Source organism: Protopterus annectens, chromosome 4.part0, assembly GCF_019279795.1.
Source record: "Protopterus annectens isolate FY-2018-M chromosome 4.part0, PAN1.0, whole genome shotgun sequence".
Taxonomy (NCBI): Eukaryota; Metazoa; Chordata; order Ceratodontiformes; family Protopteridae; genus Protopterus; species Protopterus annectens.
In genome coordinates this window covers 217,073,233-217,093,129 of record NC_056733.1, presented here as the reverse complement: position 1 = coordinate 217,093,129, position 19,897 = coordinate 217,073,233, and the positions used below count along the sequence as shown (strand labels likewise).

The 19,897-nt window shown below is 40.7% G+C and overlaps 1 protein-coding gene across 1 annotated transcript in view; it reads left to right on the top strand.

Annotated features, from left to right (window-relative positions):
• ASPSCR1 (ASPSCR1 tether for SLC2A4, UBX domain containing) overlaps positions 1–19,897 on the top strand; it is a 4,162,292-nt gene that overhangs the window by 2,706,389 nt on the left and 1,436,006 nt on the right. The window contains exon 11 of the mRNA XM_044068220.1: positions 12,280–12,342. Within this exon, the coding sequence (XP_043924155.1) occupies positions 12,280–12,342 (63 nt within the window). The remainder of the gene's footprint in view (positions 1–12,279; positions 12,343–19,897) is intronic.

The window sequence follows — 19,897 nt, the reverse complement described above, 5'->3', positions numbered from 1 at the left end:
TGGGATATGGGGCTGCCTCGAGCTGGTAAAAGGAGTTCTCGAGCTAAAGCAAGTGCCGAGTCGGAGCCGAGGATCGGCTCCGAACCCATCAAGCAAGAAAGAAGGCGAGAGAAGACAACTAACATGGAACGTTATGGTAGGTACATAACTTCTTATTATGTACTTCACAGATAAAGATTCTACTTGTCTACTGATGTACTATGTTCTTCATCTGTAAATATGTTGTAAGTAATTTCTATGTTAAATTGTTAATCGCTATGTAATCCAATGTAACTACTGTCTGTTTATTTTACTGTGGAGCTTTTCTCCCCGGGCCTCCGCTGAAAATGGACCCACGTCCAGTCGGACACTCCCGGTCAACAAATTTAAATAAATAAATAAAATAAATAATAATCTTCACCAAGTCTGATAAGCCGGGTGGCTTCAAAAAATGCACTTGCTGTGGGCACAAGATTCCTAATTCTGATGTCCACAAATAGTGAGTTTATTGCCTGGCTCAGCCTGTTTTTATGTTGATTCTGAGATTTGTGCAAGGTTCAACCACTATGCTTGGGTTGAATGCAGCAAAAAGCTAGTTCTGAAGGGCTTATTACCCACTTTATCTTCTGCTGGAGCACCCCCTCCTTCCAAGAAGCCTTCTGAGAAGACAATGGAGGATTCAGCAACTAAAGGCAAAGAGGCTAGGAAATGATCCTGTGATCATTCTTCCTCCTCTGTTTTGGGTAAGATTCCACCCAAAAAGGTCTCCAGTCCTTCAGATCCACCTGGGACTTTGGATCTGTCAAGATCTAAATCCAAAATCTCCAGATCATTGCTCCTATACCTTCACCCTGGATTTGATGCCTTCTCAGATCCCTTCTCCATTTCAACAGGAAGACCCCAAGAAGGACTTCCATACCACCCTCTACTTAGTCATTTCTAAGGTCATCTAGGAGCTTAACTGAAGCAGATGTAGACAGGATGATGACGTTTCTCCCAACCCAGATTCATTTTGGAGTTTTTTGTCTCCTACTCCCAATGGCCTTGTGAGCCTGCCATTAGCCTCTACCCAGCTGTTGACTCCTCTATTTCAGCATTTGGTTTTGGAGCCATCAGACCCAAGAGTTCCATGTTTGGCTGCGACAAATCCAAATGCCTGGCCTTCCCCAGCTCAGTCAATGTTTTGTCAGAGCTGGAAGGATCTCTGAGCCGAAGTACCATCTGAACCTCAGCGCAGTACACTAAAGCTCCAACTTCTGCCTCAAGGCAGAGTCATGGTGATGCTTTGAGTTATCCTAGGTAGTTGTCATTGGCTTCTACCAGGGCAGCCCTTGCTTCACCTGTGTTTTCTACCTTTGAAGTAGTAGATAGAGCTTTTTCCCCCACTGTGGATAAAGCATACTTGCCCCACTTGGGTCTGCCCTTTCCACAATGTCTGCTTTGGTCCTGGAGTCTGTACATCCTGTCACATCAGGGCAGCCAGCCCATGCATGTCTTGAGACAGTCTTCATTTAGGACTCGGATCACACTTCTGAGTCCTCTCCAGGGCATCCCACCAGTGAGTTCCCTTGGAAGTGTACATGCAAGAGGAGGCACTTGGATTCCCCACATGAATCCCTGATGGAATACACCGACTTCATTGAGGTGGAAGGGTCCCACAGATCACTCCATGAGGATGAGTCCTTTGGTGAAATACTCAAAATTTTGAGATAGAAAGGTGGTCGGTACTCTACCCGACCTTCCCAAGAGGAGTCTCTGTTTCTTGAGGATTTTGCAGCTGGCTCAGCTAAATTCTAGTTACTGCCCCTCGTAGATGAGATAGTGGACCTTATCTCCTGCCAGTCTTGGAAAGATCCAGATGTCATGGAGCCAGTCCCCAAAAGACCAGATAAATACCTAGATGCTGAAAGGATCGGGCCCACTGGAGCAAAGGTCCTTCAGTAGATGCTGTGGTGGTAGCAGCGGCCACCAAGAAGTTCTACTGTCCAACCCCCAACAGATAGTCCAGGGTGTTGGACAGGTATGGGAAGTGCATTTATGTGTCAGTGACCTTTGCTGTCAGGTCACTGGACTATTTGGCACATATCACAAGATTTCAGAGAGACTTGATTAAGGAGTTTTCCAATGTCACCTTGAGGACTATGTTGGTGGAGGATGTGAGGATTTCTCTGTGATTTTGTGGAGCCTTTCTAGTCATAATTTTATCATTGCTCCCTTTGATGGATCTACCTTATTTGGTCCCAAGGTGAAAGCATGCCTACCTAGAAGTGAGCAAGATGGGAGGACCTTATCTGCAGTTGGGGATACATTTTTTTCTACATCTCAAAGGACCTTTGCCTGAAATATGAGAGGTGGTATTAAAATTTGGTTCCAGAAGTTGCAAGGATCTTTACAGGTCCCCTTATGGCAGAACTCCAGTGGCAAAGGAGACCTGCAAAATCAGGGTTAAAAAGGTCCCTTCTCTGTGAGGCCCTATCAGCACTTCTGAAAGTTTGCCAACTGATGCATTTGGGAGGCACTTATCCTTGCACCCAGAAACCTGGACAGCCATCACCTAAGACACTTGGGTGCAGAGGATTATTTCCAGAGGCTGTTACATACCATTTTCCCTTCAGCTCTCAATAAATCTGCAAAACTGTCTGACATTTCACCCAGTCAGAGGAATGCAGCAGCTACAGAAATAGAAAAAACACCGGCCAAAAGAGACATCCCCCCCCAGATCAATAAGGATTCAGAACTTACTCAAGGTTCTTTTTGGTGCCAAAGAAAAATGGAGACCTGAGACCTATCTTGGATCTCAGCAGTTTAAACTAGCATGTCAAGCATTCCAAGTTCAGGATGGTCATGATTTATTCCATTCTGCCACTGATGCACAAAGACGATTGGATGTGCTTGATAGATCTCCATAATGCGTACTATCACATAAAAAGAAACAGGCGATCTAGAAGATTTCTTTGCATCTGGATGGAAGCCAGTCATTACCAATTCAGAGCCCCAAACTTTGGTCTCACCACAGCTTCCAGGATGTTCACCAAATGCATGGCAGTGGTTGCAGCTCACCTGAGACTGCTGAGATTCCGGGTGTTTCCATACCTCAAAAACTGGCTTATCTCTGCTCTCCCAGCAAGCCTATGCTGATTCAAGCCAGGGCGTACTTGCTTCAGTTGTGTCTTTAGCTTGGCATTACAGTGAACTACACCAAGTCTAAGCTTTCCCCTAGTCAGTTCCTGGAGTTCATTGGTGCTTCTCTGGACATGGTGACTCAAATCACAAGCTTATCTCCTACAAGAATGAACAATTTACATAGTCAGGCATCCTACGTACTTTTCCTTCCTTCCCCACCAGCAAGATTGGTATTACAGCTCCTGGTATCTATAGCAGCTTCCATAACTCGTGTTCCTAGCAAGGTGTTACATGAGGGTACTGCAGTGGATGCTTGCAATGTAGTGGTCATTAATATGACAGGTCCCTATCTACACCAATACGAATTACAAGAATTTGCAGTGAACATATTACCTGGTAGATCACTACAAAATAAGTTTCTCAGGGTCGCCCTTTTATTCTTCAACCACCCACAGCCACAGTGACTCCGGATGCCTCCCAGCTAAGGTGGGGAAGGGGGAATTACATGGGAAGGACTGTTCAAGGCACTTGGTCCCATTTGGAAGTCAATCTTCACATCAATGTCCTAGAAGTGAGAGCAGTCCTGTTAGTGTTACAGACTTTTCAAGGTGTTCGACAGTCCAGGTTTTCCTCTCCAGTTAAACACATCTTCATATCCTTTCAGTAAGATTGTGCTAGAAAGCTGTATAAGAACAAATTGAAAAGATTCACACTTTGGACTGTCCAGGGATAATTAGATTGGTCAAATTGAAATCACACCCAGATTTGTATTTTCGACTTGCAGATAAAGGGGATGCCCTAGTGGTTCTTGATAGATCGGCATATTGTGGAGCCATGAAAGGAATGCTTGGAGATAGTTGTACATATGAGAAAATTACACAAGCTGCTGTGATGAAGATAATTGTTTGTGTCAAGGCTTCTTCACATGACTTGTTCATGTCTGGTGGTCTAGCTCATGATTTGGATGATTATTTTTTGGTCATCAATCCAGTTATACCTATCATACAGGGATTGCCTAAGATACATAAAGGTGTGGTGAACCCACCCATGCGACCTGTAGTATCTGGCCATGGGTGGGTCACGGAGACCAGCTCTATTTTTGTGGCGAAATCCATTAAACCAGTTGTTGAAGCAGTTCCAAGTGTCCTCAAAGACACTGAACATTTTCGACGTAACCTCTCTCAATGTGTTAATGCTAGAAGAGATGCTGTTTGGATGTGTTATGGTAATTTTGGATGTCTGTTTTCTCTTTATTATCCATACCAAATGATGTGGGAGTTGAGATGGTTAGATCTTATCTCATGAGCAAGAGTGGCTGGTCATACGCTGCTTTGTCTTTTGCTGGGTCTCATACTCAATAATGTGTTTATGTGTGGGAATGATTTTTTTTGTACAGAAAGTGGGGGTGGCTATGGGAACCCCTCTGTGCGAACAGTTATGCCAATTTGCTGATGGCTAGCTGGGAGGAGGAATATGTTTTACAAGAAAATGTTTTTTCGCAATAGATCATCTATTGTAGACACTTTAGATGACCGTATTAAAGGAATTGCTGGCAACAAGCCTAGCTTTAGCTTCCGGAATGCTAAATCCCTGAAAAGGCAGCTGTGTTATGGACCACCTATTGATAGATCTGATTCTGTTCCCCAGGTTTGATAAGTGTGGGATTTTTCCTTGTTGGTCCTGCAGAGCTTGTAATTACATCTCCGACTCTTTCTGTCACAGATTTAAACTGAGAACTTATTGCAAAACTTGGAATTTAGTGGCTCTTGCTACTGGCACTAAGTGCTGTCATTTCTGTGTAGGCAAGACTAACATGCTGTTTAAAGACAAAATATTGAAGCATCTTAGTGATATTAGGTTAAAAAAAATTCAACTAATGCTCTTGCTAAGCACATCATGGATTGCCCAAGACATTGTTTTAAATTCTTGGCTATACAACTAGTACTTAAGGATAAAAGGGGAGGTGACATTGTGCAAAGCACAGAAATGATGAGATGGATAGTAATATTACAAGCAGATAGACTACCTGGCTTGAATAGGGTTATTGCTTTAAAGCCGACATTGAGAGCACGTAAATTGCTTCATTAATTGCCTCATTAAGTACTTCTGTTGTAAGATCCTGATTGGCTGGATTGTTAATGCACGTAACAGTTTCTTCTTTTTTATGGCTTGTCTTTGTTTTAGATTAATAGATCTTATGAAGGGCTGATTGCCTGAAGGCACTCATCTGTTCTGATTCTTTATTTTATTAAAAGTTGTTTTAAACTGGCTTTGGCTGTGTTGACCATACCTTTTTTCTGCTTTCAAATTGAAAATATTCTCCCTTTGGGCTCTCCAGAGACAGTTAGACCCCGTTTTGACTCCCATTACAACTATTCTAGATTTTCTTGCTTCCATATTTAAAAGTGGTGCTAGTTATTCTACTATAAAGATTCATCTTGCATTTTCATGCAGGACATAACCATTCCTAAAAGCACAATGGGGCTGGAACACAGGAACAAAACCACCAAGATAATGTAGTTCCTCAGGCAGTTTATTTACGAATAAAATCACAAAAATACTTTCTTCAACAAACGAAATGTAAGCGCTTTCGTCTGGTATATACCAAACTTTTTCAAACAGTTGATTAATGTATTTCCTGCAGTTTAAGTATGCTCTGTTCTTTCCAATTAAACAATGTTAATGATATATTTATATCTCTCATCTTAAAAGCATAGCACTGTAAAACTATCCTTTTAAAACATTTAACATAAATTCTTTTTATTATTATTATGCCTTAATCGAAGTTGTTATAATCATGACAGGATGTTTTTTCAAAAAACTGCATTAACATATAACACAGTGTAGGGTAAATTATAATAAAAGTGGATGCTGAAAATATCTTCCTATGTTAAAGGAGCGTACCAAACAATTTTATTTTTCCTTTTCATAAGTGAAATAATACTTCTTATGTTGAGTTACATTTTACGTATATGTATGTGTAAACGTTGCCATGTATATGTGGCGTCTAAAATTTATTGTGTATATAAAATACATATTTGAATAATAATAAATTCTAAAAATTTTTCCAAAAATAAATATTTATACATAGTAAATAAATGTTAAAATTTGATTGTACTTAATAAATAATTAAATCCATGTTATTTTATTAATACTATACTATACATTATATAAAGCGCTTACATTTCGTTTGTTGAAGAAAGTATTTTTGTGATTTTATTCGTAAATAAACTGCCTGAGGAACTACATTATCTTGGTGGTTTTGTTCCTGTGTTCCAGCCCCATTGTGCTTTTTGGTTTCGGAGTTTGACTTTTGTGTGTTTTACATAACCATTCCTGTTTGGCATCCTCTAGATTATGCATAGCTTTTCTTAAAGGTATCTTTTTACTCTGACCCCCCCTCCATTTAAGGACCCTGCTCCACCATGTGATTTAAATATACTTCAAACCCTGACTCCACCCCTATTTGCCAAGGAGGAGTTGAAATTTTTGTCTTGGAAAACTATCTTTCTGGTTGCGATCACATTGGCTATACAAGTATCTGAACTCTAGACTCTCTCCTGTAAGCCACCATATCTAATTTTTTTCACAAGGACAGGGGGGTGTCTCCATATTAATCCTTCTTTTATACTGATGGTGGCTTCAGAAACAGTCCATCAACCTCCCTATTTTCTTTCCAGAATTTTCCAACAAAGGCAAATATATTCTGTACTTTTTAGATGTGCATAGGAAACTTTGATTTGGTCTCCACAGAATGAAAAATTTCAGGAAGTTAGGCCAGCTATTTTTTTCCTTTTCCAAAACCAAACTGGGTAAATCTGTCTGAAAGGTAACTTTAGCCAAGTGGCTCATTGATTGCATTTCTTTTGTCTATAAGGAAAATGGATGGACACTTCCTAAACCTCCTAAGATTCGTTCCACTAGATCTGTGGCAACATCCTCTGTCTTCTGGTCTACAGCTTAAATGTGTGATATTTGTAGAGCTGCCACTTGTTCTAACACTCATGTCTTCATTGCTCCCTTCAAATTGGGCATTCTTTCTACAAACAGAACAGCATTTGGCTCCACTGTACTTTAAGGACCACCTTGTAGCTGGGCCTCTCCCTCATCGGTTGAGGACTGGATGAAAAAGACATCAGATACAAAAGTTATATAGTCAATATAACTATGCATCTGTGTTGTCTGTTTTTGTCTTTCTTCAATCTCCCGCTCTACAACCCCTTTCCTATCTAAAAATTTTTCCTAGTTCGACCTGAGGAGTGTTATATGGACTGGCTGTGGATGAGCTCCAGTTCTTTCCTCCTCCTTTTCCTTCCTTTATGCAGTCTTACTGGGATGTTATTGTCAGTTTTACTGTATTATTGCATGCGTTTTAGGTATTAGACAGTAGTATAGGCTGAAGGGAGGCCAAATTCAATCTGAGGTAGTGCTAACTAGACAGGAGGAATAATGGTAAGGGGAGGAGCTCAGCTACAGAGCCAAGTCTTTAGAGGTGGCAGAGGTCAGATCAAAACCCATTGATTGAGGAAGGAGAAGAACAGGCATCACAGATGCATAAGTAGGGTGAGTACATAATTTTTCTTTATCAACCATTGGGATGGGTTAAGCCCATCTCTAACCAAATGGGATAGGTTAATTTGAGCCCAAAAAAGCAAATTGTCTAAGATTAAAATGGCCTACAAGGGCAGCTTGCCTAGTACTTACCTGTGAACCTATAAAATATCAAAAGGCTTAATTGGAAGCTCATTGCACATATTTAGTTGCCTCACTTGTTAAGGGTATTGCAAATTTTCTTTTAAATCATTTTCATGAAATCATGAGAATGGCCACCTCCCATATGAAATAAGGCTTTTTTGTCCCTCCTTTCCTTCATTAGTAGTAGCCCAGCACCTCTGTGCCCCCCTCCATGCCAGTTCTGCAAGCTATCTCCTTGCCCCTTGGACTTATTCTAGTATTGCTAAGGCCGTTTTGGACCCTTGCGTATCCCAGGTGTTCAACACATCTTTGTATCTGTGGGATATATTATATGACCGACAAATTTTCCACTCTTCCTTGAGGCAACATGGTTTGGTCCTTGTGGGGTGCACAGTGTGTCCAAGTGGCATATTGCTCCTCTGCCACAACAGCTTAGCCAGGCCTACCTCCCACCTTGCAGACCATGATGCCTCCACCAACTTCCCAACCCCAGGGATTGAAATGCCCATCCATCCTTACCATGCTGTCATTTGCCTGAGCTACTAATCAAACCTGGTTCTTCTGTATTATAGTCAGGCTTTTTCCCTCTACACCATTGGAGCACCCATATGAAATAAGGTTGGATGTGAAGGTTACCCTCAGATGTAGACTTATCAAGGTGGCAAGAGAGGGTGGAAAGAATGTTGTCTGTAGAGTTGCTAAAGAACTTAGGGCCTCAAATCTTCAGGTACGTTGAGAGAGCATCAGGGCTTGATAATGACTATCCATTTGGCAGTTCTTCCAGATTTCACACTAATATGATAGCTAGATGTGCAGAGTGGTGCAGATTCCATCCAAATTGACTAATATACTGAAAGCTGATATGCACTAAAAAAATATTAAAAACAAAAACTACTGCTATTGAAAATTGATCAAATTTTAGCTGTGTTAAGGAGTTCAAAAATATTTATCATATTCCTGAATAGTTATGTTTCAGATGGAGCAATAGATGATTTTTTACATAATTGGGAAGGCTCTGTTCTTCCTGGAGCATGGATAAAGGTGCTGGACAGAGATTTTTTTAAACAAGAAATGTCATTAATATGCTGAGCAGTGGTAATACTCCATAACTGTCTAACTTTATAATTTTCATTTATATGTTTAAAAATAAAATCAGGCTTATATTAACCAATTTGTTTAACTGCATTAGACAAAATGACATAAAAAGGCCTTTATTTAAATTTATTTTGAAGCCAAATTCTAAATATTTCCTTATTAAAAATTCTCTCCTGTGTATCTTCACTATCAGTGTCATATTTGTAATCAGGTTTCTTGAAATATAGATTAACACTGGACAATAATTTAAACACTTGAGTTAATTTTATAATATAATGGCAACAATCCATTTAACAAGACCACATTTGCAGGCTTGTTGGTAGGGTTATCTCTCTCTCTCTCTATTTATGAAGATCTTAAATACATTTCATGTTTCTTTATCCTTCATTAACTGTTTCAGTCATTTATATTCAAATTTTGTCAAGGCTTCATAGGAAAAAAACTTTAATTAAAAGAGTCTGTTTTATTTCTTCTGTAGTTAAAAATCAAAGTATAACTTGATATGTTATATTTGAATCAATCTGTTATTTTATTAAAATCATTAGTGGAAATGATGAAGGAATTTATTTCAGTGTCTAATTATGAGCTTAACCTGGAGAAATCAACGTTGTTAATTTTGTCAGCAGGTTCTTCATCATATTTTTCAACATTTTCTGATAATGTTTTGATGGATCCCAATATTATCAAATATTTAGGTATTAAGTAACCACATTGTATTAATAATGTTACCCGGTACAACTGTATGTGAATACCCGAGAGCATTAAACTATTCTAGACTTAGACCACTGGTAAAGGTTAAATTTGAATGTTAACTAGGGTGCCATTGGTTTAGATGACTGTCCTTCTGAAAATCATTTATTTTTCTTAGTAACACAGTAAACAAATTCAAGTTTTAATTGAAAAGGTTATTTGGAAATAATAAATTACCTTGAATCAGTTTAGAAAAATTCAGGCAATTTTCAATGTATGCATCTCAATATAGAAAAATCATTGAATTGTAATTGTGGATGATTTGCCCAAACCTAGGGAAATATGTACTTTTCTTTTCTGCACTTTTGAATTAAAAAAAAATCTTATTTTTTTCATTGATAATAAGTTAGCTTTTGTTTAACAATTTCTGGATAAAAACGGTCTGTAGCATCTAATAAAACTTGTCCTATTAGAAACTGCTGTCTTGACCAAACTAAGTATTCTTCAGTAATGTTGACAAAATATATGGGTGTGGTGTAGGAGTATCTTTTTAAATTGCCCACCAGATTATTCCGTATAGTTGAGGTATTGCTAATTCATGCATTTAGAGTCTAAGGTTAAGCCGCATGTTCCTAACTTAGTCTTCTGGAATTCTTTCTTGCAAAAAAGAGAATCTGGAAACTGGTTTGGTCTAATACACAACAACCTTTTTCTTTTTGACAAATACTGTTCTACCCAGATTATGACTGATTCAAAAGCAACCACTTTCAGATGTAAGTATTTTTTCTCCACTATGTGAAATTTGTAAAGTAGACTTGACTGTTGCTGAACATCTCTTCTGGGAGTATTGCTTTATAAAGAACGTTTGGATGAAGAATCATAAGATCTTTATTAGACCTAAGATTTTTAAACTGTAAACTGGTATGTGCTTTTACTTTAAAATGTATTACCACATGATTTGTTAACGGAGAGCTAAGTAATGGTCTAGGTTTTAACTGTTTTGCTTAAATTCTTTGTTTCAAAATAGCAGTATTAACCCTACTAAGAAATTATTTGAGAAGGTGCTCAGATTGGTGACATTGCCTGTTGAGTATCCTCATCTATGGGAAATATTAATTGCTGTAGTATATTGATGGGTGTATGTAACCCAGCCACTGGGGATGCACAAGCCAGTGCATTTCTTCGTGCTGGTCCCAAGCCCAGATAAACTGGGAGGGTAAAATCAGGAAGGGCATCTAGTGTAAAACCTCTGCCAAATAATATATGCGGACAACAATACAGATTTTCATACCGGATCGGTCGGGGCACGGGTTAACAACAACCGCCACCAGTACTGTTAGCCAACAAGGTGCTGGCAGAACTTCGACTGCTGTTGGCCGACGGATGGACAGCTTGACAGATGAGATCAGACAGAAGGCCCCATGGACTATGATGTTTACAGATGGCATTGTGATCTGTAGTGAGAGTAGGGACCAGGTTGATGAGACCCTGGAGAGGTGGAGATATACTGTAGAGAGGGGGGTAATGAAGGTCAGCAGAACTAAGAGGGAATGTGTGTGTGTGAGAGGATAGAGGAATGGTGAGGATGCAGGGAGTAGAGCTGATGAAGGTGGATGAGTTTAAGTACTTGGGATCAACAGTTCAGAGTAATGGTGAGTGTGGAAAAAGGTGAAGAAGAGAGTACAGTCAGGGTGGAATGGGTGGAGAAGAGTGTCAGGAGTGATTTGTGAGAGACTGATACCAGTAAGAGTGAAAGGGAAGGTCTACAAGAGGGTAGTGAGACCAGCTATGTTGTATGGGTTGGAGACTGTGGCATTGACAAAAAGGCAGGTGTCAGAGCTGGAAGTGGCAGAGTTAAAGATGTTAAGATTTGCACTGGGTGTGATAAGGATGGACAGGATTTGTAATCAGTACATTAGAGGGTCAGCTCAGGTTGGATGGTTTGGAGACAGAGAGGCGAGATTGCATTGGTTTGGACGTGTGCTGAGGAGGGATGCTGGGTATTTTGGGAAAAGGATGCTAAGGATGGAGCTATCTGGTAAGAGGAAAAGAGGAAGGCCTAAGATAAGGTTTATGGATGTGATGAGAGAGGACATGCAGGTGGTTGGTGTGACAGAGCAAAATGCAGAGGAGAGGAAGAAATGGAAACAGATGATCCGCCGTGGCGACCCCTAACGGGAACAGTTGAAAGAGAAGAAGAAAAAGATTGATGGGTGTATTTCTTGTTAGTGTATCTCTGTCATGATAGGTTGCACTCTTTTTCCAAGTACAAGGATTATTGGTAATAATGTGTAGTAAAAGTAGGTTTTACTTTGTCAAAGATTTAAGTATTTGCCCAAGTATCAAGGTATTTGTTAGTATTTTGTTATTACCAAAGTTTTAACTTTTGAACTATACATTAGTTTATGTTATTTTGTGTGTTTTTAGTGTCTTTCTGAAAATATCAATTTGAATGGTTAAGAAAATAACTGTTTTTATTTATTAGCTGGGGTCCAGTCAGTGCTGCTGTTCAGTTTGTCAGCTTCTCCCCATCAACATTTTAAATTTTTTTGTCAGCAAGACTGTGGTAATCCACGAGATAAACAAAGTACACAAGATAATTTAGTTGCAGTACATACACAGTAATCAGTCAGCTCATCAATTCTTTGACGTTTTAGTCTGCCAGTCACTCAATTTAATTTTTATTTCAATTTTTAGTGGAAAATGTGAAGGAGTTTGTGAAGCAGCAACTTGCAAGCCCAGACCTCTCATTTTACCTCTGTAAGTATTTGAAAAGAAAGACTGATTTAAATGTAGTAGGATTTTTTTTAAAACTGAAAGAACTTGTCTGAGTTGATATGTGAAAAACTTATACTGCAGCATACATTTGTTTCGATAACATAAATGTGTTCTTTAGTGGAACAGAGCCAAATATTTGAACAATTAATCAAGCTCACAGTCTTACTTTGTAGAGCTGCTTGGAAAATGAATTTTAATATTGTTACTGTTCAGATTGTCCTATGCTAATAAGACTGTAGGGTTAACTCAGCTGTTAAGTCTTGACTTGCAAGTAATACATATGACTTAGTGTAATCCAATTTCTATGCTGTGTATGACCGTTTTAAAACTACAAACATTTTTGTTTCCTATAGTTTGACATTACAATTAGCCGTTCGTATTTTTAAAGCAGTTTAGCGTAATGTAACATAATGCATTCATTATTAAAAAAATCTTTTACCCTATGCTGAATCACCATATCAGTGACTTCAGAAGGTATGCAGATGACGTAACTCTAGCTCTCTGAGAGAAATATTCAAACTCACATCTTGATAAAGTGATACAATAATCATCTAAATGTGCCTTAATCACTGAATTTTACTATAACAGCTTTAGTGTTTTTGTTTCAATTCTTGTTGCTTGCTTCCTTATGGTATAGTTCCTTATTTGGTGATTATTTCTGGATATTCAATGCCAAAACTATATGTATCTGGTCAGATATCTCTTCTAAACTTCAGCATCTCATCTTCCTTTAATTTTTAATTTTCTAAGAGTTCATAAAAGTTTTAATGAAGAATAATACTTTTGTTTAGGTGGAGTACTTCAGATTTTACTTAGGTTTTGAGCTTGTCTGTCAAACTAATGCACTGCTGGAACTGTCAGACCCTCATTAGTTAAATCTACCCACAAATCAGTCATCTTCAAGCTGGCACTAACACCAGACCTCACAAAGGGTGAAATCAGACTAAAAAACTTCACCAAGGCAAACTATACCCTCCTAGGTGAAGGTATAAATGCATTCCAAGCCCCACCCCAAGCAGTGGTAACTTTGCCAAAGCTTACACTAAAGCCCTGTACAATCACTTGCATAAGTGTATAAACTTGGCCGTACCAGAAAGTATCAAATCCATAGGCCCAAGTAAAAACAAGCCACCACGGTGGACATCCAGCATCAACAAACTTTACAATAAACACAGAAAGTTGCTGTCCAAGAAAACAAAGGAAAGCCCCAACAATGGAAAAGCACCCTCCTCAGCATAAACAGGCAAGTAAGACAATTTGTCAAATCCTCCAAGGGCTCCCTTGAGAGAAACTTAGCAAGTACAGCCAAGGATAACCATAAGGCCTTTTATAGCTACGTATGTAACCTAAAGGGTAGGACCCAAGCATGTGCAGAAGTAGTGGCCAAAGGTATCACACACACTGACTCCACAGAGATAGCAAACCTGCTAGCGGATAGGTTTGGCAAAAATTTTACTCCCTTATCCCTCCTAACTTACAGCAAACCTTCCACCAAACTTCCCCCCACTCTACATATCTGAAGAGCAGGTCCTTCAAGGCAAAAAACATAGCTTCTGTGGGACCGGTTGACATCTCAGGCTGTTTTCTAAATAGGCTAAAACATGAACTAGCATCACCACTAAGTGTCCTTTTCAATCATAGCTTAACCACAGGATTTGTTCCTGTAGAATGGAGAACAGCAACAGTTATTCCCCTCCATAAAGGTGGCCTAGCAACAGACTCAGAGAATTACAGACCTACAAACCTGACCAGCCTCATCTGTAAGGCCATGGAACGTATCATTATGGACCTCATAAGTAAAGATATAGGTGACCTCCAAACCCTGGATCCTACCCATTTCAACTTCGTGAAGGGTAGATCCTGCCTGTAAAATCTGGTAGATTTCTTTGAAAATGTGACCAAGGCCACTGACAAGGGCATATCTGTACATACTGCATACCTTGAATTGACAAGGGCTTTCGACACAATCCCACATTCAGACATTACTCATATGAGGTTACTAGGCTATTAGCCCTGTGGCCCTTATAAGCCTAGCCAAGAGTTTAGCCCATGTTTAGATAACTTAGCACCCAGAGCCCCTGTCCAGCAGGGACACAGGTGGAATCCCAGGGGTGTATTTTTTGTTTCCCATCCAGTTATCCAGGTTGCGTTTCAAAAGGGACAATGAGGTACTCTGCTTGATGTGGAGAGGGAGTCTCTTCCACATATGGGGGAGTCTCTGGGACACAAATCTGTCCCACCAACAAGTCCTATTGATATCACAGACCAGGTTGAGGTCACACATACAGGTTGCAAGAGTGGAGCTTGATTGCAGATATACTGCAGTCCCATCAAGGCAGGATGTGAGATTGCTTTGTATGCCAGATAAAAGTCACCTTTGAGGAGTCTGTATGAAACTGAGTAGAGGGACAGGGCTTTTAGCCTGTCTGTGAAGGGTATGTGTTTGAGGCCCTGGATTTTCCTGGTGAGGAAACTCTGTGGTCTCTCCAGCTGCTGCATGTGCATTGCGAGGTACATGCCGAAGGGGGTGTTGTACTCAATAATTGGTCTTATAAGGGAAGAATACAGGGATGTTATGACCTCTTTGTCCCTGGATGAGATACCCTTACTTATGAGGTGGGCCATGTAGAAAGCCTTCCGTACAACAAAAGCAACATGGTGGTTAAAAGTCAGGTTGCTGTCAACCTGGGTGCCCAAATCTCTCAGTGCTGATAGTGTACTTAGGACATTATTAATGTGATAATATGTGGGGATGTCATTCTCCCCAAAGGGGATGATATTTGGCATTTAGCTTGAGGGCCATGTTTCTGGCACCAGTCATTTATTTGGGTGAGACGCTCTTGGACGGTGTCCACATCACTTGGGGAACTGATGACTTGTGCCTGGCTTGAAGTCATCTGCAGATTTGGCCAGCCATAGCCCACTGGTTTTGGCCTGCACCTCAGAGAAGTATATCCCGAATAACAGAGCCCCCAAGAGCAATCCCTGGGGTATGCTCATTACGGATCTGCTGCTTGAGGTGGCTTCCCCTATTTTGATTAGGTGGGTTCTGTCAATGAGCCAGTTTGCTACCCATCTGGTAACATATGGATTGATGCCTGGTTGAGAGAGTTTATTTACTTTGCCCGAGTGGGGAATAGTGTTGAAGGCTTTGGTCAGGTCAAGGTAGGCAGTGTGCACCATCTTCCCCTCTTCCATGGCTTTGTTGACTGTCTCAATGAAGTTGGCCAGATTTAACAGACATGTCCTCCCCTTGACTAAGCCAAACTGTGTGGGGTCAAGTGTTTTGAGGTTTCCAATGTCCGTTAATGAGGTCCATGATAATCCGTTCCATGGCCTTGCAGAACAGGCTAGTTAGGCTGATGGGTCTATAATTTCCTGGATCGGTGGATGCTCCAATTTTTTGTAAAGGGATGACAGTGGCTGTCCTCCACTCAGCTGGGACAAAGCTGGTACTCAGGCTTTGGTTGACTAGAGTGCCTAATGGTGCTGCAACTTCATGCCTGAGTTCATGTAGGATGCAGTCAGGGATGGTATTAGGTCCCATGGAGGCTGTATTTTTTGCTTTTGAGAGGGCAGTGATGACCTGTTCCCTAGAGATTAGGGGTGGCGGCAGGTACTGGGGATGTTCTGATTTACTGATGGGGGTACAGAGGGGAGAAGTTTTCGCTGAAACTGTCTGCCAGTAGATTGGCTATATCTACAGCATTTGTGTATGAGATTGCAGACATATGTGAAGAAGGCTTTATGATTGTCTCTAGTAAATGTGGCCAGTTTGGACTAGAAGTTGGCTTTAGAAGATTTCACTGGTGCGCTTATTTGCTTGTTCAGGCTAAGGAGAGATTGCTCCAAATTGGGCACCTGCTCCGTCTTGGTCTTGGACAGCAATTTTTTCCCCTTTTTTTATTGCAATTGTCCACCAGACAGGTTTACTCTTCCTTGTGGAGGATGATTTTTTCCTGTCAGGTAGGTATTCCTGATTCCATGCATCTATATAAATGCTCATATAGTACTTTGATGTAGATTTGGTATTTGTGCTAGTTCCTACAGTGGAGGAGGAGTCTGTGAAGCTGTTTATACCATCCCTCAGGAGGTTGTAATCAGCTTTAGAGATGTTTTTATGTTTGACCCTAGCTAGAAGGGGGGGGGGTCAGGGGAGATGGTGACTTCAAAAGTGACCGTTTTATGGTCGATCTTACCAGGGAGGGGTTCTGCAGTGGGTACTGATGCTGGTTAATACCAAGTCCAAGACATTATCACCTCTTGTGGGGGTATTGACTCGCTGTTCCAAGGCATTTGCTTTCATAAAATCAAGGAATCTCTGGGCATTTGTTTTCTGGCATGAGTAGTTTTTTCCAGTCTGTGGTTAATAATTAAAGTCACCCAGGATCAGGGAAAAGGGCTGAATCTTGATAGATTTGAAGAGGTCCAGATAGGTGGAGTGGGCATCTTGAGTCAATTTTGGGGCCCTGTAGCTAGCTATAATTTGAATAGGAGTCTTGTCAACAGTTAACTGCACCTGGACTGTCTCCTGTGCATCATACTGTTTAACCAGTCTGGAGGTATGTGTGTGTCTTTAGTATATATTGAAACTCCATCTCTTTTGGCTTTGCTGCCAACATTTTGGGGTCTGAATGTATGATAGGATGAGTAACCAGTAAGACTGGGGTGCTGTTGGCAGCTTTGAACCAGGTTTCTGTGACTGCACAAATGTCAGCATCTTCCAGGGTTAAGAATGCTTGCAATGAGTGCAGTTTCATGTTTAGACTCCTAGCATTTAGCAGCATGACCTTTAATTTTCATTTTGTTGAAATTTTTATGTTGGTAGTATCAACCTCATGACTTTTGCTAAAAAAGGCACTATGGGGGAGGCAAGATAGCAAAACATAGTGGTCTGTCGATCATATCTTCCCAGGCTGTCAGGCACTGGATCCCCATGGAATGACACCAGAAACTAAGCCAATTGCTAAAGTCAATTATTTTCTGTTTGTATTGAGGCATCATTCTGGGTGACGGTAGAATTCTGGGTGACAGTAGAATGCTGCTTAAGGCTAGGGACATACCTGCCTGGGACACATATTCAGTGAGCTGAATCATGTCTCTCTCCATATAGTCCAGGGTGGTACGTCACAAGTCATTCACGCCAACGTGGACTTAGAGTCATAACAGTACCTGTTGAGAGACTTGAGTGCTTGTGTGATATGGCAAATTCTGGCACCTGACAGGCAACTAACTGTGACTTTTTCCTTATCCAGCCTGGTGAGAGGCACATCTGCGTGTCTTACAATGGAGTCTCTTATAACTAATGTGTTGGATTTATGGTTAGGCCGTAGTGGCTGCGAGACACTGATGTGTAGACTATGCATGGTATGTGGTGTGGAGGGTTGTGGAGTTCTCAATGTGTTTTTGCCTCTGAGGTCTCCTTTGTTTTTACTGATAAACTTAGTAAACTGAATGTAAACCCCCTTCATTGTAAGATGGGTTGCCAACTGGCTCACAAACTGGGCACAAAATATCAAAGTGGCTGACTCCACATCAGCAAGCAGACCTGTTACCAGTGGGCTGCCACAGAGGTCAGTGCTGGGGAACCCCTGCTATTTGGTATATACTTAGAGGTTCAGGTCAAAGGGGTTGTGGCTGACCAGGTTTGCAGACTACTGCAAACTAAGTGCAGTCATTGAATCCCCAAATGATGTCATTATACTGCAGGAGGGTCTCATGCAGATCAACGACTGGCGTATTAGTCACGGTCTCAAACTGAATGCAAAGAAATACATCTTTATTCTCTTCGGCACAATCAATTTCCCTGGCGCTCTCAAATCAGTAACAATTAAGTACCCACGAAGTGGTAAGGGACTTGGGATCACAAGTTGACTGTGACCTTAACTTCGACTACCATGTGTCTACTGTAGTAAGGAAAGTTTTTTACATAGCACACTTGATTAGTAAAGTCATCACCTCGAGAGCCAAAGAAGTTATACCACCCCTATACTCTGCACTTATCCAGCTCGTAATGGAGTACAACTCCCCATTTGGCATGTACCGTACTAAGCACCCACAGCAATTAGAGAGACCTCAGAAGTTTCTAACAAAGAAGATCAAGGGACTCCAGAATGTGCCGACTAAAGCCCCTGTCACTACACACTTCATGTCGTATAGACTTCTTAGGGGAGACTTATGCCTGGCCTACAGAGCAATCCAAGACCCAAACCTAATGAACTTGCTGCATATCCATAAATCAAATGGGACTAGGGCTACCCATTCCAGGGACCTAAAAATAGGACAGGCTGGAGGGACAGATTTATCTCCCAGCAACTGCCGCGTCTTTGGGACAGGCTTATCAGTTCATGTGAAGCAGAGCACCTGTATGACACTGTTCAAGAGGAACCTGGACAAGTGGATGGGGCACTGTAAGATTTTACTGGGGATAGCGATCACAGCCCTCTTGGACATGGGCAGTCCTCACTAAATGCAATCTTGAGTATTGACTAGCACTTCTTTGATATTACACTGGGATGAAACGACTAGGCTTAAAATGGCCTCCAGGTCGATAACCTAGCAGTCTTTTATGATCCTATGAAGTATAGTTCCACTTTTTGGGGAGTATAATTTGATTTGTGATCAGAACTTTATTTTCCACTTTTAGGCTACTTTAACTAGAATTAAAAATTATTTTAAACCGTTTGCCTTTTTTGATCATGTGTTCCACTCCTTAGAAGTTTGATTACATATGGCCTATAGTTTGTGTCAAGGGCTTGGGCTCCATATTGTTTCTGTGTAAGAAAGCATAATTTTTCACTTAAAATTAGTTGCTATAAAATAAGAATATTTGGCTTAATTCTCCAACTGAACTGATTGCAGAAGTCCTTTTCTCCGACAGACCATTTTAATATATTACTCTAAGCCTTCCTGGATTCTTTATTAATACACATTGTCATCACAGATCATCTGAACCAGAATCAGTTGAAAAGATAAAAATATTGTGGGTTGTATTACTTTTGTTTCTGTGACCCCAATGACCTGGGGCTGACTAGAGATAAGGAAGAGTCGGAGTAAGTATCTAGCACTGGCTTACTGATCCTGGATGAACAGAAGTGGTCTAGACTGCTGCACTGTCAACACCTTCTGTTTTCTTGGGTGTAGAACAAGTACTTCTGTGGTTTGGTGTCATGTGTTTCATGCTGTAAGGCAGCACACATGCACGATAAAAAGTGAAAGTGCATGAGCATGCACATTAGCCATCAGGCAGGGGTCAGGTCTTAAAATAGATACCTTGTCACAGATGTTTAACCACAGCAGGGCTCCTTTTTCTGACCCATAAGGTGAAGGACTGTGAGGTAAATTCCTTCCATAAGTAGTAGTCCCCTACCCCACGGAGTAGTGTTGGGGTGATGTTAATGTCCATGGTGGGGGGAATGGGAGGAGTAATTTGGTCAACAGGCTCGAGATTGGACTTGAAGTTCAGTGGAAGAGGAAGAAAAATGCTGTGGCTCATGATAATAAAAGGAGGAGACTTGTACAAAAAAAGGCCAAATCT